This window comes from Anser brachyrhynchus, assembly GCF_964034855.1.
Source record: "Anser brachyrhynchus genome assembly, chromosome: 2".
NCBI lineage: Eukaryota > Metazoa > Chordata > Aves > Anseriformes > Anatidae > Anser > Anser brachyrhynchus.
Genome location: NC_137695.1, coordinates 18,012,331 through 18,035,216, shown reverse-complemented (window position 1 = coordinate 18,035,216; position 22,886 = coordinate 18,012,331). Strand labels below are relative to the sequence as shown.

General features: G+C 43.6%; 1 protein-coding gene across 17 annotated transcripts in view; it reads right to left on the bottom strand.

The window, feature by feature from the left end:
* The window catches only part of ABI1 (abl interactor 1), an 80,351-nt gene that overhangs the window by 55,570 nt on the left and 1,895 nt on the right, over positions 1-22,886 (bottom strand). For all 17 annotated transcript variants that reach the window (XM_080583326.1, XM_080583324.1, XM_080583335.1 and 14 more), the window contains exon 2: positions 746-913. In XM_080583326.1, the coding sequence (XP_080439452.1) occupies positions 746-913 (168 nt within the window). The remainder of the gene's footprint in view (positions 1-745; positions 914-22,886) is intronic.

The following is a 22,886-nucleotide window of genomic DNA, read 5'->3' as shown; positions in this document are numbered from 1 at the left end:
TACTTGACAGAGCACCAAACTCATCTCCAGCAATTGTACTTCATCCTACTTCACTGTTTTGGTGGCAACTGCTTTTTAAATACTTGATGCTGCTTTTAACTCATGTAGTTCTTCACACACACAAAGTCGACAAGTGTTTTAGAAAGGTTTGTTACTAGGAAGGCCCGTCCTCACACACTGGAATCTCCTCCCCGCTGACACACTTTCAGAGGGAACCACTGAGCTGCCATTTCACAAAGTTTTTGGAAACCATAATAACTCTAAGAACAGTAAACAGAGGTTAGCAGGGCCTACAGGGATAAGGACAGCAGAGGCCATGAGAAGCATTTTCTTTCAAGTTCATGCAGTTTGGTCTAAGATGTACCACTAGCACAGTATTGGCTGACCGACAAAGGTTTTAAAATCACTGACCGCGCTGAAGAACATTTTCATCTGAATCCTCTGAATTCCTTTCCTTCAAAAATAGAATGCTTTTCCTTACCCCTTCCTCAACTGCAGCTTCGGATTCTGGAAGCTTAATTATTAACTCCAGCTTTAAGCCAAATATAGTCCTAGTGCTTTTTGGTAAAGGATCTGTTTTATTTCAGTCATGACCTCCATCACAAAGTGGCTTTTATAAATATTAAAAGAAGAAAGTCTTACCATTTTCAGTCGCATTACTCAGAGAATTCAAAGACGACAATGTAAACTATCCAGCTCTCAATAATACAGGAGGCAAGATAATGCCTTTATTAAAAAAGATTACCTGGGAGATATGGTTGATTGAGGACTCCATCCTCCGTAGCTGGGATGCCTGGATGTCCAGCAGTTGTAATACATTGTTGGCCAGTGCATTGATCTGATAAGCAACACTGGCTAGAGATTGAGTTGTGTAGGCTTTGGTCTCTTCTAACGCTTTCCTTTTATCTGGAGCCTGTAAAGCAAAAGAACAAGATGTTTGCTTAAGGCCAGGAAAAGGGTGGGGGTTGGGGGAAGAAAGGACAGGAACAAAAAAAATACAACCTATATTTAGAAGAATCTGTAATCAAGAAGATCTGACTGTGCAGTCAGACAAAGCACTCTATATGCATCTACACTAAAAAAAATCTCAATAATAAAGAGCAGATAAAGAATTTGAAAAATATTTAACCATAACATTACATGCCAAGAAACAACTCATTCAGGAGAAAAAAAATAACACTGTCGTGATTTGTTGGAGCTGTGTTTCTGAAGCCTGCCCATCCTTTGTTTCCAGAAAAATCTGCAATTCCCCAGGAACACTGAAGCGTAGCTTTCGCCATCCCTTATGAGATCACATAACCCAAGCCACTTAAATACAGAAAATATTTTCCCACAGTCGGGTATCCCCTGCTGCACACGCTGCCTGCAAAGCCACCCCTCCAGCTGCGCTGTGCTGGCTGCTGCTCTTGCAGCCCGGGAGCAGGGCGAGCAGAGCATCAGGAGGGCGCGCAGGGGGCTCCTGGATGTAGCAGCACTTCTGACACTGCCCCTCCTCGTGCAAAAGCTTAATGAACATTCCTGGATGGCTGGGTGCTTGCTGCTGCCCTCGCTTGCTCAGATACCATTAATGTGCAGCAGCAGGCACAAAGAGAAGAGCTGGAAAATTCCCCCCACATTAAGCGGGTCACTGTCCATGACCAGCAGCTGTCTGTGCCTTGAATCTCATGGCCCAAGCTTTCTCACGGGCAGAACAGGAGGAACCAACGCCACCTCCCCCTGCAAAGTACACAAACCCCACTCCAAAGCGCTCTGTGTATCACAGTTCGGGAGGTGGGCACTTCATCTGCTACCCAGCTCGCAAGCTGCAGCTACCCAGAACTCTTTCCTCCCTTGGGAGGAAACGTGCTGGGCATGAGGAAGGACTCTCAGGTGATGACTCAGTACTAGCATAGTTTCTGCTGCATTTTATTTATTTGCAGTGTAGCCAGCATCAGCAACCGAAAGGAAAGGTTCATGTTAATAGTCTCTTCCAACTAGACTTCTATTTTTATTGTTGATTCCTTTCAACAATGTTGCAGGCAACCGTATGCATCACAATATCAAGCACAAACTCAGCAAACAAAGTTTGCATTCAAGTGAATCCTGTGCCTCCTGACTTCCACGCACTTACCACCCATTCTTGAACCCTGCCTCTGACTTCACCTCAATATTTTAGAATCAGAGTATCCAAGTTGGAAGGGACCCACAAGGATCATCGAGTCCAACTCCTGGATCCCCAAAGGACAACCCCAAAAAAAATAAAAAAAATCAGACCATGTGTCTGAGAGCGTTGTCCAAACGCTTCATGAACTCTGGCAGGCTCGGTGCCAGAGTTCAGTTAAATTTTAGTTTAACATCCACAAGTATTTAATAATCATACCCCTTATTTAAAGGGCTGATAAGGCATCCTTGTCTCTGGCTTTAAGGATAGAGAACTGGGAGGTAAATGGCTTGGATACATTACAAAGTTGCAGCATGGTAGACCTACTGCAACCCAAGCTATGTTATGCTACCTTTTAATTAAAGATGATTTTTAAACAGGAGTGAATCCCGCCCCCCAAACCTGGAAATTTGTTTATATTCATGATTAATGTTCCTAGCAGTGCTTTGACACGCACTAGAACACCAAGTTAAAGCCACCCTTCAAACAGACTCACATACAGATGCCTTCTACAATGCGAAGCAAGCAGCAAAGTTTATTGCCATCTGTTACCAAAAGGTAAAATAGCATTGCATGCACTAAGACCATGCCAGACAAAAAAAACAAATAGTATTTCTGAATGCAAACAAAGCTACCTTTTTAAGGCAGCTTAAAAGAATGTTGATGTTTCTAGATGTCAGAAAACTTTATTAGCAGTCACTTACTTTAGAAAACAAACTTCCATGGTGAAGGACTTGTTAACTATGACAGGCTCAAGAAGCAAGCTTCCCTAGCCACCCTGGTTCTCCAAAGAGGCATTTTAAACTTCGAATCACCAGCAGCAACTTTAAAAGAAAAAAACAACAACCACACTGTCCTATCAGGTTGAAGCCCAAAGAAAACAGCAGGTGATTTATTCCTGAACTATGGTGAAAAAGCAGGTAGGAGTCTGAGATATCTAAAAGGGAAGTTTTACTGAACTAGACATAGCCAATAAGAAGCCAGTCACCATAATTCTAACTTTATATTCGTTGAAGCATAGATGTAAAGCCTTTACTCAAGTATTTTATTACCAAGTTTTAAGCAAAGAACGTCAGACTAAACACTAACTTATTACGAAGCCACGGTACCCAATTACTGAGCATTCTCAAATGAGAAAACTCCAATGTATAAAAAGTTTATTTTCTTCTCTCATGATTTATTGATCAAATGCCTCGCCCTTATTTGCCTAAGCACCTAAAGTTTCGGTTATTTGCCCAAATGACTGGTTTGGCAACCAGATTAGATGCAGAGTATTTCGTGTCCTAGCAGAACTACTTTGAAATATTTTCAAGCCCTGCAGATAATGCAGGCAGTTTCACTGTGCAGTTTCCATAACAGTTTAGGCTAAAACTAGCTTGACATCCAGTCTTCTGCACTGCTTAATTAGGACTGTCGGTACCTGCAAGATACAAGCTAAGAGCTTCATAGGGTGCAAAAATCAGGAGTGGAGAGAGAAAAACCAAGAGCAGCAGCAGGAGGGAGCAGGGATTTCTGATGTTCTTCAGCTTATTTTCATCTGTCTCTAAACAAAAACTAGAAGTGGTATGGATCATAATGCATGTTTACAATCTTCATATACTTTAGTACAATACATGAGCACCAGTTAACCATTCAGATACGACAACACGTTGTCAACCGACTGGTACTCCTGACAGCACAGAATTACTTTATGATTTTGTATTAAGAACTTTAAAGACAGTGTTGTTTCCCCCATAGTTCTGGGTATAAGCAGAAATTTTAGCATTATTTAGTAGCAAATTGAATATTCTTTAAATCAAGAACATCACAGCTTTTGAAGTTTCCCCTGTAAAAGGCTCCCACTTGTATCTCCAGCATATCCTTAATCGTGATATTAGTATTGCAAAATTGCAGTTTGAAATTGCTTTCACATAACTGGGTTTAATATTAAAACAAAGAAAGCTTCTCCTACAATCCAAGTGAATACACAGAGACAGTTGGACCAGCATGCCATTCCACACTGCACATCGTATATTTTTTGTCAAATCCAAACTTGCATCATAGTACTTCCTAAAAAAAGTTAATTATTGTATTCAAGTCAAAATTGACTCTGCACCCAAGCAAACTGCCACTTGTCTACTGATTCCTCAGTTCAGCAACACTTCAGTGTCAAATGATGAGGAATCTGTCCATCAGTCAGTAACTAACCTTTACAGGTTGCATCGTCAGCCAATTCTACCCCCCAAAGCACCACTCACACAGGCACCTCCCCAAAACAGCGTCTGCATATACAAACCACCCGCCCTCCCAACTCTCTCACTCCCAGCTCATTCCCACCATTTTCTAGTTCATACAGCACGCAGCCAACTACTTGTATCAGCTTCCTCCAAAATCACATCAGTTCACACTACAGAGCATCTCTGGAAGCCAGGCATTATATTGCAAGCACACCGGTCCATATCCTCTGTGCCTTTTCTCCAGCCTCTGTTTCTCCCCTTTCCACTTCAGGCCTATTTACTGTTCTGGAATTCCCTGCAAGATGCCCCACCAGAAAAGCAGGCTCCATTTGCCAAAGGTCAGACAGCAGCTCATCAGGTCGCCCTAAGACAAGCCGCCCCGCCAGGAACAAATTACTTTGCCTCCTGAGTGTGTGGCATGCATTATTCCACATTTTTCATCAACTGTTGGAATAAGTGCAACCTCAATTATAGAAAAAAATCCATCCATGAAAAACTACTAATAGAGCACTGCCCTAGAGCAGCCCAATGATCATTGAACTAAATAGAGCTGTTACTTATTCAGCGCCCAATATCCTTTCAGATGCTTAGCATTCTGTTCAAGGGCCCGATCACTGCAACCAAGCTCCAGGAATCATTTATAGTCACTTTGCTGTGCCTTTACTGCTCTTGCTCAGGATACACTTAATGAATTCAGCAGTGTGGTACGTTTGTTTTTGCTTCAAGGTAAGCACAAGATAATTGTTCCGTTTTGCATCTTGGCCGCCTGATTAAAAGAAAAATCAATGTTACTATGATCAGTTGCCACATGGGTTTAGCAGTCTCTGTCACCTATCAGTATTCACAGAATACAACTATGCCATTCAACAAAGTTGTCAATACACCCATTTGTACTCCCTTTTGTTCGTATCATTAATCTAACTTTCAAGTTTATAGAACATACACTTCCTGGTAAGACAGGTCCCATGGTTGAGGTTTCAAAATTCTGGTCCTGACAGAGTCTAGAATGAACTTTTACCAAAAACAAACAGCCAAAACTTTCACCTTAAGCTAGCTATAACCTACAGCACCTCATTTCTTCCAGTCGATTAGAAATAGTTCTGTAGAATGGTGAAGACGTGTATCCAAGTAGTGACTTGGAGACTTGTTATCAGTACTTAACCTCCCTGAGAGCCAGCTGGTGCCACTCAAAGATAGAAGTTCCTGAACAGTGGCTTCCCCACTCAGAAAACAGGATCACTTATAAACCTACCTAAAGCAAGAGCTAGTGACATTACATGGATCTTTTAGAGGCAGCTATGAGCTTAACATTGCTGCTTCACTGATCTGAAAAGGCTTTTAATAACTCAAAGCTGGACTACAGTCTTAAGGGCTTTTTTTTTTTTCCTTCTGATTGCTATTGGCAAAAGGTTTGGACATTTCTAAACTATGCACAACATATGTTCAGCTTCGACCAAATATTCTGCATTCAAGCTGCAGTAATGTCTCAAATATTTAAGTACGCCAAGTACACTAGATAAAGTTTCTGTTTAAATCCAGGAGTCGCTGTAAATACAGATTCCCTCTTACCTATAACTCACGAAGGTTGCTTATAAAACACTAACATGATGTATTGTGAGAGACTTTTCAGGCTGTCATTGACAGTTATTACAACAGATCAGTTACAAGTAAGAGAAGAAAGCCTAACTGGCAAGTCCCAGCAGCAGGTGCCATGAAGTTGGATGTTCTGGAGAACTTTCAGGAGCCAACAACTTAGCTGGAAGCCACCCAAGGAAATCAGAACAGACCGTGGTTTTTACTAGAAGCTGCTCACTGGGGAGCATTCAAGGTTTCTCTCGTCACAGGTATAGCCTTAGGGGATATACATCATTCCAGAGTGGCAGTGGATACTAAGGCTTTAAAATTTACAAGTAGGTGTTGCTTATAGTCTTTACATACATCATCCAGATAAGGAATAGAGTAGAAACCAGGTGTGTCAATGCCTCCTGGAACAGCCTTACTTGATGTATGTCATGAGCACATGATCTACAACACATTATGCTAAGACATACTTCAATGGGACGGTGCACTAAGTACTTCCCAATATCCACAGAGTTATGCTAGGCCTGGTATTTATCTGCCAAGAGTTACAGATGGTTCCTCATCAATCAGCACCTCAATTCCCTCACTGGAAAATGGAGCAAGCCACCAGGAGATTTGGTTGAGAAGTTTAAGCTCAACCTTTGCCCAATATACTAGCATGAGACATCCCATAACACCCCAGGTAAGACTTCAGAGGGTTATCAGTACGCTTTGTCTCCTGTCCGTCTTCAACATAGTTAGCCTCAGACCTTCCATGTTCTTGTTACTAGAACCACCTGCTTTGCCACTCTTACCATTGCTACCATCAGTAAAAACAATTGTGGGAAATTTAAAAAGAAAGCACTTATGACAGGGAACAGGACGGGACTTAGTACAAGCAGGGCCCAATAAAACAGCAAAGCAAACCCAGTCTCCATACGGAGAGGAGCGAAAGCCAAAAACACAGATTCCGGAGCACAGGCAAACCTCAGCTAAACTGCCTCACGAAAAGCAGCGCTACAACATGTGCAGTAGAAAAACATTCAGTGTTTTACTGAAGTGACTTGTCATAACTTGTCGTTTTGTTGTACTTTTCTACCATTCCTGAATTTGTGTGGGGTGTTGAAAGCTCAGGATTTTAGAGCCCAATAGCTTGCAAGCTATGAATAGTAACACACTGCAGCCACTGAACATGTCCATCTCCCGTCCAAGGCCTTCTCTCCAGGGGACTGGCAGTCAATCCTTGCCCTGACAATGAAAACAAGAGAAGGAACAGGCTACCCAACACACCTCCTCCTCCTACACAGCGGGGAGTAGTGTCAAGTACTGAAGCTCTCAACCACTTAACTGACTGGTTGGTCCAGCAGCACGAAGGAATTTAAGATGGAGGAGGCACGGAAGGATGCTCAGCCACTCAGAACAGCTCTAAAAACCTAAGATCCCTCACACTATGGTAGCCCCGAAATTAAAACCAGGATGATGAAATGCTTTCAAGTCCATTCAGTAAACAATTCCTCCTACCTACTGAGGCAGAAATCCGCAAACACAGGGAGACGGGCATCTGTAATTCACGGAATCCATCGAGCACAGTCAGATGAGCACCTACAATCAGCTGAACTCCCCTCCGGCACCCACAAGCACTATCCCAATGGTATGAAATAAGACTCGGTCTGTTCGGTTTCTCCAAAGATAAGGTGCAGTAACTCAGCCCTACCAAGCGCGGAGGAACTGGCAGAACTTGAATCTCCTCTCCCCAGGTAAACACCTTGCAAAACAAAGCTGGCGCTGGTTCAAGGCACCAGACAACAAGGTGATCGCTGCCACAGCAACAACCCCACCACAGCCCACAAGCAGGGTTTCAGTCTGATCCTTTTTAGAGACACTATTTTGGCAAAAATCACTGGCTAGCCAGCTATTCCCTATCGAAGGTCAAGGCACACCGAGTTACCGTAGGGTGACCAACACACAGGACAACCTCCCGACTGCTGTCTGCGGCTCACAAGCTCTGCTTCAGCCAGGCCCTTCCCCCAAATCCTGTATATGCTAGACAATCAGCTAGAAGCAAATCCTTCATTTCCATCAATAATATTCCCCTGACCAGTCCTGAATAGCCTTGATAGCAAATTAGCATCTCTATGGGCCGAGACCAATTTAGCCAATCTGCCCGTGGCCTTGCAGACTCTCTTTTAGTTGAAAGTTGCTCTTTATTCTGGGGAAGAACTGGAGGAAGAGTCGTATTTTTTCTAATCATCATCTCTTTTGGGGAAGGTAGAGGGAGAAAAATTCTTCGTTAGTGAGAGAAATTCATTCCAAAGGAGAGTTTAAGGGACATGCATATATTAGATGTACTCACATGTATACACCACAGTGGTCAATACTTCAGAGTCCTGATAACAAAAAACGCAAGCTGAGTACGTACATCGACATTTCTCGAAAAAGTGTTTACTTTTCTCAGATTCAGGTTACCAGGTCCCAGCCCCTTCTGACCTGTATACATGGCACAGAACCGTGTCTCTGAGATTAAGTCCCCCATAACTACCTTACTCTCATAAATGATTTTACCTAAACTGAGACAAATCCGCAAGATGTCACATTCACAATACCCTAACACAGACTTCAATAGGTCTGTGCGCAAGGGCAGAAGCAGCTTACAAAAAAACCCACTAGGATCGCCCTTACAGAAAATAACTTTAAAAAAATAAATTGAGGAATTCCATTTTAATCCAGGCAGCGAACATCATAGCAAGAAACTAATCTATCCAACGGGAGAGGGACTCACAAAGCAGGGCCGGCTCTGACAGATGGAGCCCAGGCAGATACGTGCCAGCTGCTCTAGCAGCGCCTTCTGCCCAGCGCTGCAAGCAGTGCTCAGGCTGGCTCTGGACTAAACCACTCCCCTTATTTAAAAAAGGGAGAAAAAAAATATATAGCATTAAAAGCACAATTTTCAGTTCTCCTGCCAAATCCAATAGAGATGTCATAGTAAACACGTGTGTTGGCAAAACACATTGTTAATATTTCACTAGTTAGTGTCTGTGTGTACAACAAAAATAGCACACAGCAGTGAGCTAAATGACAGAGGTAGCTGTGCCCAAGTGTCATTTTCACACAATCCCTGTACACTGGATAGGGCTTCAAGACCGCATATGCAGCAAGCTTAACAAATTTTGTCTACTGGGTCTTATTTCTGTGTTTTACGTGCTACAGACAACAAGCTCCAGGGCAGAAACCGCATCTTCCATGCCTGTAGAACACTCCACAGCATTAGTGCTTACAGGTGCTTCCAGATTATGGTCCTGACTTCCCTGCAGTGCCTATGATTTGCCTTATGACATCCCATCATTACACACACAAATTCCTTCAGAGCTAACCGAGCCGGCTCTGACACCAGAGATATCAGCCACGGCTCCACACACAGACCGCCAGCCAGGACGAGGAGCCTTGGTGCTTCCACAGCAATCTTCCCTCTGTAACACTAAGAGAGCTACCCAAGGCTTTGGGGAGCACGCTTATTTTGGCATGCTAAGCAACAGATAATAGGGAATTAGAGAACTCATGTTCCATTTGTTTCCTTATAGACTGTCTCTCAAATATTGATCTTTTGTTTTCTGGTTGTAATGGGGCTTGAAATTAAAATGGCTCTCTGTTGACTTTGCTTAAGTGCCAGCATCCACCCACAAGTTTTAGCTCATCCAGCAGGGACAGGCTCACCAGCAAGCCAGAGACCCAGAGGAAAATACAGTTAAAGAACTGCTCCTGGTGTAGGTTGGGTTTGTTTTTTTTCCTGGTAGGAACAGGAGGGAGACACTTTAGCATTCATGAGTTACCTTAACCTCCTCTTTCTAATAAGAGTGGCAGCAACACAGGCCCTAACTGGAGTGAGCAATCCAAACTGGGGGAATTTTTATGTCGTGCAAGTCTTCGAATCAAGGCAGCTTAGAGCACCAGTCTGGGGGCAAAGTTCTTTTGTTCACATTGCACAAAAAGTCACTTTTAAAAATAACGATAGTGATTTCTTCTAGGGATTTTACTTACCTCTTCCAGTTTACTTTCAGGTAATGGTGGGCGCTCAGGCAGTCAAAGATTTTTCATCTCAGTTTTGGCAAATTAGATTGAAGGAATAAGCCTAGAATATCACAGTAAATCTATACCTGAAGATAAGCAACATGCTAAAACTCAATGATCTTCTACAAGAGAGCTTCCAAGACCACCTTTTCTTTCACGGTCCTTGCTTTCCAGCCCTCCCTAGCTCCAGGCAGGCCTGGAAGCACACCAGACAGCCCTGAGCAAGCAAGGTTAAGACAACAAGATTTAGCATCAAGGGTCAAATGACAGCATTGCCTCACCATGTTCAGGTAGCACAGATTGTATGTCAACATCGCTCTGAACTCATACACCAGGGTAGCCTCAACAGCTGTTTGAGGGATAGCTGCATGCAGAACACAGCACCTGCAGAAGCATTAGGTAGATGCAAGGTGGCTCAAAGCTATGCTCTGCCCTGCTCAACTCCAGGAAGAATCCCAGCATGCCAAAACAGAGCCAGGAGTCAGCCAGGCCTTCAAATACTGGCTGTGAAAAATGCCCCTACTTCAGGAAGAGCTGGCATGTTGCAGAAAGTCGCTGAAAAACAGCCTCCGTAACTGTAAAGTCTGGGCAGCTGCTGCTAAGGCAGCCTACAGCCATCACGGTATTTTTGAAACAAAGAAGAAAGCAATGACCATTACAGGGTCAAGTTCTCTTCGCATACTTTGTAGTACTACATGCTCATTTAGGTCTTTTTCAGTCTGAGAAGATATTAAAAATAGCAGGCATCTCTCTAACCATGGTCAACATTCAGCTGTGCTTGTGGCCTACAGATGTTTTTGTGTTTAAGTTCAGACACCTCCTTTCTCCTCCCGAGACACTTCTACATCTCTTCTCTCTCAGAGAGATTAGGAGCATGCCCAAAACCAAGAGATTCAACACATTTTGGGGGTTGGAAAGAAATCTGAAAGCGGTAACAATGACTCTCAGATCTAAGGGGCTCTTTACTGAAGAGATACCTCTTGGTTATGGCACTACAGAAGCGAGTCCACATAGCACAGAGCTGCTGCTTATCACTTAGCATTTTGAGAAATCGGTATACTCTCTCCAGCAGGAAGCCATCCGAGGGCTTGCACATCTCAGCACTGATACAACATCCTTAGACCACAAACCAGCGGATCCTCCCAGTTTTGCAGTAGCTTGCTTCCCAGCATAACACATACACTCATAGCATGCAGTGATCTCAGGGTAATAAAGAAATGGACTGCAATACTAGGACTGATTTTTTAAATTTTTATTTAGCATGCACAACTTACATGCGCAAGGGGAAATAAAAGAAACACAAACAGCTGTTAATATTCCTTAGGCTTCTGTGCAGCCTGGGCCTGACTGCACACTTTTTATCTGACAGCACTTGTAAGCACGTTACATCCAGCCTCTATTTGAGGAATTATTTCCTATAATACTAAAATTTGAGTCTATGGTTAGCAACAGCATTCCAAAACCTTACACATATAAGCTCATTTGAACACTGGGTTGTTTCAATTGCAGCAAGCAGGAATTTAACTTGTCAAAAAAAACACAACAGAACAAAACAGATGGCTCAGGAGAATAGAGAGGAGGAGAGGGAGAGGAATGGAGAGTCAGTTGTATACCACTATTTCTTTCCCAAGAACAAAGTGAATAGGCCAGCACGTAACTACAAAATAAAAGTGAACGTGGTAATCTTCACATTCAGCAACATATAAAAATTAGAAAAAACAACAAAAAGAGCTTAGAAAGTAAGCTCTTCAATAGGAAATAAAATATCAACATCAGGCGAGGTGTGTGTGTGTGTATATATATATATACACACACACACACACACGCATATGGGAGGGTTTTTGTTTCAAGTCCAAATTGGAAAGTACAGTGCCGTGGTGCTAGTTAACACAGGAGTACTCAAGAAAGGAAGTTTTCCTACAGATACAGCTGCAATGCCTCTGGCAGATGCAACTATAGCACAGTTTTTGAATCCATGCTGAAGTCATAGAGGCTTCACACTAATTTTTTTTTTAAGACAACGCCTTCACACACGATGCGGAGGGCAGCTGCTTTAGGCTGCTGCAGAAGGTGCAGACGGCCAGACAGACAGCAGAGCTCGCACTTCCACGCAGCCAGATGCAGGAGAAGCGTCCCATCCCCACGGCTCCCAGTCCCCCCACAGCAGTATCACAACCCCAGGACCGTTTTGTTTCACGGCCTGCGGTAGGCAGAGCCACGAGGCCTTCTCACTACTACCTAGCCTGTGATCAGCTTGACAGATGAGCAGCCTCGTTACCAGTGCCAAGGAGCTGTGTAGTGAGCAGCAGTCCTTCCACAAGAGGAACATCGGCCACAGCCACCCTGCCGCGACCTGAGGAGGAAGCACTCCAAGCAAGTTCTGTGCCTCTCAGATCTGCTGGCAAGGCTTAGCAGGGATCTTATCTCCTGGCAGCTAACTGTGATCTGAGCAAACGCAAGCAAGGCCAGGGCTGAGACAATTACATTTCGTAAGCCCTGTTTGAAACTGGTTAATTTAAAACAGTAAGCAGCAAAAAAAAAGTTGTGCGCTATAAACACGCACTCAAGTTTACCTAAGAATTTACAGTATTTACATGCAAATAAAATGCTGCATAAGTAGGGGGATAGAAGAAGAAAGACTTTTATAAAACTACAGCTTAAACACAGAAGATAAGTCCAAACCAAAGCTAAGATACACCTACAGCAAAGCTGGAGACTGCTCCTTTTACCACCTCCCCTCCCAACCTAAGAGCTGGTTAGCTCTTAGAAGAAAAACTGCTTTTCAGCTTCCCACCTTGTCAATCTCGAAAGGAAACTGAAAAACACTTTTCTGTTCAACAACCAGAAAGCATGTTTTCCTAACCACAATAGGAGAATTTTCTTATCAATCTGAACTGCCACATTTTTGCACCCATTACACTTAATGGTGCATTTTTCTTAACTTTCGCAGCAGTTAGTTTGCATTTAGTCATTTTCTGAGGAGGCAAGAAGCTAAATGAGTATCTCCTGCTCATTATTTATGCCCTCTATTTGCATAATTCCTTCGTAACTGCTCCATTAAACACCTCTTCCCCTCCAAGGCCGACTTTAAAAAGCCTCCTGCTTCCTGAGACTGCCGAGCGTGACTCACGGCCTTCCCCACACGCAGTCCCCCAGGCCTAGCGGGATGTCGTACAGCCACCACGTACCTGCATCAGTTCACGCTCCCCCACTCCCACCGGTGGGGAAGTAACCCCTTAAAGTCATCCAGATTAAAAGCAAAGCTACCTTTCTAGCTGTCTGAGGTAGGCAGCAAGCAACTAGTAGGGGTATTTGCTTTTAATGCTGTCTGCCATGTCGCAGCTCGCAAGATGGAGCGGCTGAGCAGGGGCCCACACCAGAGGGTTACATGTGCTCCTCTATTCCTCCTGTGCCTTATTCCTGTCAGAAACTTGCAGAGCTGCTCAAGCCCCTTCCAACCATTCCTATTTTTTATTTATTATTCACCACAGATTGTTCTTTATCAACTCTTAAGCCTTCTCCACAATGTGCTCGAGCTTCCCCGCCTTCCCCATTCAGGACCAAAACCAGCAACTTTTCTCTCCCCGGCAGAGGAGCAGCAACTGGTTTACTTGGCTCAGCGCTCCCCAGTTATCGAGCCTCTCTCTCAGTCGCAACAGATACCTCTCTCAGTCTCTGAGCAGTCAATATTCACCGCCTCTCAGTCTCTGAGCAGTCAATATTCACCGCGTCGTATTGACAGGAGCCGATTCTACAGGTCTTGTTCATGGGCAGGAGGTTTCCAAGAGGGACCGTGCGCCAGAAAGCGTTCCATTGATTGCTATTCTTCTCTAGCAGTTTAAAAGACAGACTGCCAAAGAGGAATGTAATACACATCTAGAAATGACACAGCCACTTTTCAAACAACACAAGACTTCTCACCAAGTAAGAGGCATTGTACGAGCCCAAGCTTCAATTACAGCTATGGCAACAACAGTTTTCCCCAACACTCAAAGCGAAAGACGTCTTAAGAATTAGATAGGAAAAAAAAATCTGTTGCCATTTAAAACAGCATGTTCTTGCAATGCTCCCAGACAAGTCTCAGGACTACTGCAGCAACCAGATCATTTCAGTGCTGCGAGAACATACGGTATGCTGCAGCAGGAAACACACCCACGGTATTTCAGAGAGCCCTTCCAGAGCCAAGCACTTCCAAACCAGACACACATTTTTATCTAATGCAGCTGAAGCCAGGAGTTTGCATCACAGAAACAATAGCTCCTCCCAGAGATTTAGAAATCCTGCAAGTCAGCCAGAAAAATCAAAAGCCGATTTCCAGCCAGGTCTCCAAGGATCTTGCCAACGTAAGTGCATTGATCCATCATACCTCTATTTGTTAGTCTGATACTCCCTGGACCTTGGTTGAAGCATCATCCAAGCCACTCGCCACAAGGACTCACGGGGGAACCCTGAAGGCTGTAATCCTTTTTATAAAAACCCTTCAGGATTAGGTCCAACCCCGCTTTATCAATACAAACCTACTAATGTGTGCTAAAAGAATACCACCCCCGACATCACCAGCTTTCCCTCGGTGTTACAGGATCCAAAGCCTCCAACCAGAGAGGTTTTAGTCCTCTCTACCCTTCGGTCTCACAATAACAAAGGGACCAGCTTCCTAAACAAGACAGATTTCTTACAAATGAAAGGCCTGGCTGTATATATTTGAGAGGCCCCCTAAGAGGTTTCCTAGTAAGACAGAATCACATTAAGTCTCAGTGCTCACAGCATCTCCTGAGCTGCCTTCTGTTTCTCTGTACCCTACTCATCCTCACATCCCCAGGTGGCTACAGATCACTTCAGAGCCAAAGCTTTAGTCCAAACTTCATGCCAATAATCTAAAAGAGAAGCGTATATAAACGCCTTCAGTAACTGCAGTTTTAGGAGATGAGCTACTATTCAATCCCATGCTGCTGGAAGCTGTCTGAAAGGCATCATGAAAAATAGCTGCATAATTTAAACTGTAACAGTAAAATATGCAACTAAATAATAGAAAGATTAATTACAAGAAACAGGCAAGGGAGAAGAGGTTTTCAGATGAGATCTGAAATGAGACTGAAAGTCAATGAGGTAGAGAGCAAGCGCGAGAGAAACCGTCTGTTTCAGAGGCAGAAGCTGTGATGAGAGCACTTGGCATTAATGGCAGCGAAACAGAAAGTCCACAGCGTTTGGCAGCAGGAGAAGAGTCAGACAACAGATCTAGGAAACCGCCTGCAGCAAACAGACAACAGACTTTAACAGGGAGAGAAAAATCAGCAAATTCACACTCAGATCAGAGCCTAGCAGAAGCACCTGGAAAGAAAGAAATGTTGTCACTGATAACTTTTAGCAATGCAATAGTGACTAACACTACTTGCTGCAGGGACGTGAGAAGACAAGCCATGGCATGGCAATCTGCAACTATGTCGACATTATTGCAGTAGTCTGATGCAACTGCCTGGACAACTTGTCCTCTTGTCTCAGAGGTTCTCTTATCTGAGGCGCCAGAAATCGTGGAGTTGTTGCATTGGGACCACAGTTCAAGTATTCATTTACAGCACACCTGCTACAATAAAGTCAAGCAAGATGCTCAACTGACAATGATTGCCACAGGACAAATACTGGTTGGCAGATTTGCTGACCCCCCCCAGTACAAGGAGATCAGACAATGAAAGTGAAGATATGCATCTTATGACAGATTAGCTGGAGAGAAGAAAAAAACACACTTGCCTGATAAAGTATAGCTTAGAAAAAGCATTATCTTGTGAAGTACTGGCATAAAAGTAGCCAGAAGAGTTGACACAACAGGTTTTTTCCCAAGGAAATCAAAGAATTGTTACAATTCTAGTAAACAAGCTATTTTTCCTTGGAACTATTTATAACCTTAAGACTACCCCATAAGAACGTTTCATTCAACTCTAGAGATATCAAATCAGCATCTGCATTAGTAAGCCTCTTCTATCCAAGTACCAAGAAACCTTCCTGCTTTCTTAAGAAAAGTCCTAGCAGCACCACGTTTTACTCCTATCTGTCTCAGAGGTTACAATAAAATTAGGAAAGCAATTCCAAGTCTCTTCTCCACGAGTTCTTTAACTGCTCATCACCACGCTGCCAAAACCTCCTTGCGCACGAAGCAGCATGCCTGCTCTTAACCTTCTGCTGTACGAGGAGAACGCGTAGTTGGTGGCTTGAGGCTTTTTGGAGAAGGAGGAAGGAAGAGGGAGGGAAGACAGTGTCACAAATATATCTGCTATCTTAACGTAAGACCTAGTGAAGGCAAGTAATCCGCATGCAAAAACAAAGCGTAAGGTAAGCAACAGCCCTGCTCGGGGCAACAGTTGTGTCCTAGCCCCCAGAAGAGACCACCTTTACTCTTCTTTTAGCATATTCCACTGTGTCAGAAGATGCAACAAGGCACACATCTCCTGCAGCAGCTGTGATGTGACTTTATCAGAGGAGAAGGCCAAACCAGCAGAACTTTTAATTTTCAGATCCTTTTTCAGTTTGCCAGACCCAGCGGTTACTAATGGAAAACATTTTATCTGGAATCTCAGAAAAAAATGTTATTAAAAATAAAGTCACCGTGTAAATGGTCAATCTTTTTCAGAGTAAAACTAATCTGTTTTGTGAGCTTAACTGACAGGTTGGCTAGCAATTTCATCTCACGTTAACACAGAGTGCTGAATCGTACAAGTTATATCTCAAAATGTTGCCCTCGCATTTCTTAGTTGAAATTCTCTTGTAGGAGGTCCCCCCCCCTTTATAAAACATCTGCATCTGAATAACAAATCCACTCTCTGCAAGGAAGCCTTCTTACATGGCTGCTGTTACCAGCATTAAGGGCTTGCATAAGCAATGAGTAACAGCATTTGCATAGCATCAAGCAGAGGTGGCACTTACATTCTTATTAACCCTCGGAAAAAAAATGCATTCCCTCTAACACCAGGAAGAGAAGCTTTGACTTTCAGCAATAAATGGATTCCTTGAAGAACCCACCTGGCAGAAGCCCTGTATTTTTATTTTGCTACCAGGCACTAAGGAGATGAAATGTTTGAGGCAGAAGGGGGTCTGCCAGGCTGGAGGCGAAGGGGGAAAGGCACCTGCAGATGCCACCTTGCTTACAGGAGCACACCATGACCTATTTCACACAGCACCCTGGTTTTGGCCTCCAAGCGCCCCGTGCAAGTTTTGAGCTGCAAGGGGCTGTTTGTACAACGCATGTGAGACACCACGTCTGTCTGTCTGCAGCTGCTGCCCTGCCGGCGAGGTCAGGAAGAGGGAGGAACCGTGCTGAGGCACCCTATCTACCACTACAAACGCAGCGGTTACTTCCCTTTTCTGCGGGGTGGAGGGAAGGGAGGATCCCTGGGACCGAGCCCACCCGTCTCCGACACCGGTGCTCGGATTTGGCAGGCGAGGGGAATGGAACGGCCTCGCACTAACACCAGTGCTAAAGGGAGCAAGAAGGCTGCACCTCGTAGCCAGCCCACTCGATAATTACAAACAAGCCTGGGCACTGAGTAACTGGGGGCCCACGAGTCATTTCCTACCGGGTAACAACAAATAAAAACCACACCACGGCCCTTCGACTCCCAGTCACTAATTAAGGACCGAGCACAGGCACCGAGAGAGCAAGATACCCTCTTATCCCTCAAGGATGTCTCACTACATCGGCGCTGACGCTGCCTGCACAGCTACCACCCCGCTGCTCTGCGGATAAATAAGATTTCAGAGCTGTCAAGCACAGACTGCTTTCACTAACGGGAAAGAAGAGCGACATCTTCTAGATCCTCTGCCAAGACAGCAATGCCCACCAGCAGTCAGGCAGCGCCGTGAGCACCACGTAACTGCAGAAGTTTACGGGGCTGAAAACCAGCATCAAAAGGTTCTTGTAAGAACAGATAAGCCAAGCTCCGAAAGGAATTGCTCCTAATGAATTTAACGACAGTTTCAGGTGCATGTTTCCCCAAGGGATTCATTGCTCCGTCTCTGGACACCGCGTCCCTGTTTCTGGAAACACGCACTCTCTGCTGCTCTGTAGCCTAACGGAGGCCATCCGGAAGGGAGGCGGGGGGGAGCCTTCGTGCGCGGCACTGCACGTCCCAACAATCGGGGTCTGTTCCCAAATCTGACAGCACGTCCCTACACGACCTTCCATGAGTTGGTTATGAACTCTATGCCTCTATTTATGCTTCTGGGAAATGAAGGCAGTTCGAAATACTACACAAAGATACTGGGAAGTTGAATTGTATTTCTTTCAAAGTTTGTTTTTTGTTGTTAAACTTAGACCAGTAACACAGATTAACGGGAACTTTGCCCTCGGAGGTGCAACACTTCCTATTTGTACACAGCCGCTCCCTCCACTCTTATCTTCCTTACGTGATCCACTCTATAAGCCATCCTAAAGGCCCACCTATTTTCTCTTTACCATTAGTTACTGACTGCAACAAGCTCCCAGAGCTCTGGAGGAACAGAAGTACCAGACAATTGCTCCTCTTACAGCTGCTCTCTGCCTTGCAACAACTCCACGTGCCTGGCGCAGGGAGTGCAGCACGAAGATCACGCTTAATGTACACCCACCACAGGCGACCTGCGAGCCTCTTCATTCTGACACAGGAGCAAAAGGAAGGGAGCAGAGTGCTTCCTTCGTGCAGGCTGTGCTACTCACCTGTAACAGCTCGACCCGACCCACGCCGCTCAATTAAGGTAGCACGGTGCCGACAATCATCTGCTGAAATGCTAACGGGAAACGCAGCAGCAAAAGCAGCTGACATCTTGCTGGCTTCTTAAAGCGAATACACTAAAATTAATGGAAACATTTCAGATTTGGAAAAGCCAATTTCCTATCAACCACCTCTTCTGGACACAAAACAGACGTACACTACTTTAGGATCCATTTCCTGTACGTGCAGGGCAATCACTTGGCCATTTAATGAAGCTGTCCTCCTGCCTTATTGCTGCTTCCAAGCTCAACATGCAGCTGTATTTTCCAAAACAAAGACAACACGCTGGCGCAGAAGACCGATAATCTGAAGCCACCAACCCGTACCCAAATGACTAGAAAAAACACACACACCTACAAACAACCAGTGCTTTTAACCAAACATTTGCTGTTAGTATAAAACAACCTCAAAAGGAACAGTGTTTCAAGTACAAGCTAACATCTTTTCTTAATTAATAGAAAGAGTACGATTTAAACCTACAAGGGATAGCGGATGACACGTCCATATTTTATCTTACAGAAAGAGGGCTGGCTTAGTTTGCTTTTTCCTGTGAAGCGTTCCAAATTTAGCAAGAAAACCAGAAAAAAATACTACTTATTTACTCTCTTGATACAAACTAATTAACCTATGAACATAAAAGCACGTAAGTTCTCACAGCACGTAAAAGATTTGTATTAGGGACAACTTAATAAGTTTATCCTTTTAAAGCAGGCCATTTCCTGCATCAGGCATTCTGAGTGAACCGCTCGCTTTGCACTGAACTAAGCTACGCTACGTTCCATACTCCAGGCATGAAACCGAGTGTCAGAGCAGTTACCAACATTTAAGGAAAAAGAACCACCATAGAAGAAGTTACTTCCCTTCCCCTACGTACTATCTACTGTAGAGGAAGCACAGAACATTCAACTGGCCGAGCAGAAAGGATCCTTATACGCAAACTGGAAGATCACATCAGCACTTGTGAAACTTCTTGCATGCAGCATTTCCCCTCCACAACACACATCCACTTTTCTACCAGCTGGGAAGAGACTTTCAACTTTTTGTAACAGTCAAACTGAAATCTGTCTCTGCTTTTGTCTGTTTCACCCAGAATAGCTTGTTAACTCACCATTTGGTTTCCACATACCAGTTGGAGGCTACAGAAGGAAATAACACGACAACAAAAAGGCACACGTTTGGGCAACACGCTACTTACTTCCTTAATACGCCTTTCACTTAGTTTATTTTCCAAAGCTGCTGAGTCTACACACTGGAGAGCACCAAGACCAGAATTTACACGAGCATTACGTATTCCAAGCTATTCTTTTAGAGGGTCTCAGTAACGTTAAAACCATATTTGAGCTTAAGAAAAATTCCAAATGGATCTTCAAGTGCACCAGAAATAAAGAAACTGATGAAAACTGACAATTATGCACAGGCAGATTCAAGGCTATACAAGATAGCAAATTTAAACTGTAGGGGACAGTTGTAGGGAACTGTTTTATAGGCAAGGCCTCCATGCTTGAGTCAGCTGAAGTCATTCAAAAGGAAGTCATCAGCACACTGACACTGGAGACGCTCATTTCCCGTGTCATTTCTAACACTCTTTAAGCTAGTTATTTAAAATGAATTCATTAAAAACTGAAAACAATTCAATTCAGCCTGGAAAGTGATTGGAGTATCTCTCCAGAAGCTCGTATTTTCAGCTGAAGAATCGTAATTAGAACCGCAATTACTTTAACTCCATCTGTTATTTCTGTCTCATACTGATAAAGTTTTCATACTTTTCAGGATACTGATAATACAGTTCCTCGCTACTATCTTCAGCTTTATGCTACACATTTTCAGATAAACTTTCAAGACTCCACACACCCTGAAAGGGCTAGTCTCAGATTTTATTTGCAGACAAGAGGATTTGGAGAAGGCTTTAAGCACCGCAACTTACATGTGTATGGCATCTTTTTTTAAAAAATGGTTTCTTTTATTTCCATTTTAAGATAGTTCTACCACTCTCCCCACCTCGCTGATCCCACTCTACATTATAACAAAAGTCTCCACCACCAAGATAGCAGTTGGACCACTATTCTAAAGAGTGCCAAATATAAAACATTTAGAAAATGTCTAGAAAAATGTAACTTCTCTACCTTTAACAAAACTTACTTAAGGAGATGAAAATGTACTTTCAGGTAAGTATTCAAGTTTTAAAACCTGCTCTTAAAACTACGGAGAGTTAAAGTCTGATCTAAAAGAAAATAATCTACTTACTTGTCACTGAAGCTTCTGACCAGAAACATAACAGACGTAAAGTATCTGGCTACAAATTAAATACAGTAATGTACCTATAATTTCTTTTTGCCTTGTAGTCAAAGCCAAAATCCCCACTAATAACATCACAACTTCCTTCGATTACTACTTCTACATTTGGTTTCTTTTCCCTTTTTCTGTCTCCCTCTCTTTCCCCATGCCCCTCAAGACTGCCGTCATACCGTGGCACTGCAGATCTTTCTTAAGAATTTATTTGCTTCTCCTGAATTTTTTCCCTTACTATCAGATAAAACCAGATTCTAGATAACCAGAATATATACGGTCTGGAGGGCAAACTGTGCTACTGCCTGGCTTTCTAGTTTATTCACAATTTGGCCTAGCAAGAAACCGCTTCCCACTTTTCCAAGAACAGTGATTTTCACCTTGAGAGCCCCAAATGCTGTCATCTTTCCTAAATGCTTTAGTAAAAGGATGCTTACTGTCAACAGAGCTACAGGCACCATTAGGGAGGCAAGTTCCACTGAGGTGAGTATTTTCCTCCCCCGTCCCTCCCTTTGTTTTTTTTTGAGGGATCACTAAAGACATTGAAGACAGATTTTCTTCAAGAAATCAGCACAACTCTGAATTTTACCAGAACTATTCCTAGATTGAGTGATGGAGATAAAGATGATTCATATGTATTCTAATATTATAAAATCGTGGAGTTTGAATACAGCAATATCTTGTGGGTGGGGAGGATAACATGACTTACCTGTTAAAGTGAACAGAGAATAAAGGGCATGAAGGGGAGAATAACAAAAGTTTTGAATAAATAGCCGAATGCTGTTAGTTGTTAACACCAGCACTTAGAACAGCCAAACTTGTTCCACCTCCATGCCACAAAGCAGCACAGGTGGCAGTGCACAGTAACAGCCTTCCTACAGAGGGGCACACAGCCTTTCAGAGAAAACAACCCAAATTCAAAGCTATCCGAGCTCCAAGAGGCCAGACTGAGTCAGTTTCACACTATGGGTTCAGATATGAGGTGTAGCCTCTTCGTATCTACTTTAACTTAATGCTCAGATTCTCTGTTCCGGCCTTTTAAAATATTATTACTAAAGTAAAATGCTCCCTGACACATTGACTGTTAGTTACCAGCTTGATCATATTAAACACAAACACTTTGTATTTTGTGTTAAGCCTCCTCCTCTGCTTCCCTCACACCCCTCCCACCACACGGGCACGCACCCACTCTCCCAGCTCTCATAACCCAGCGCCCGCTGCCTGATCCTTCAGCAGCCCCACCGTGGGCACCAGGGCCATGACCTGTTGGGCAGGCCAACTGGAGAGCAGGTGGCTTGGTACAAAGCGCTGATTAAAAGAATAACACCCACCTTTATCATTCAAAAAAAAAAAGAGTTTTAGTGATATGTGATTTTTACTGGGTTGAGTAAATGCACAAGGGATACATTTTTCAAAGCTACTGCTTAAGCCCTTATTAGGAACTTCAGCTTCCTTCCAAAAGGGGTAAACACAGCTGTACACGGATAGCAAAACTGCAGCGATCCTACATCCAGCTGACCTTGATACCTGAGGTGAAAATGAACTAACAAGTTAAAAAAACCACACCACTCCACCCCAAATGACTGGATGGGAACTAGCTTAAATTTTGTTTTACTTTTTGCTTGATTAAAAAAAAAAAAGGCAAGTTTTAGGACCCTGCAGAAAGTGATGTAACCGAAGATTCTGTAACTTTCTGACATAGGGAAAAAGTCAGGAGCAGGAGACAGGTCAAAACTTGCGCCGCAATTACCATGCTCATGTATTTGTCATATTTCCCATGAGTAAAACCAAATGAACCTCGCCTCTTAGAAGCATTTATATCAGCAGCTTTCTTTGGGTGGAGCAAACAACTCGGAAGAGTAAATACACATTAACTTACAT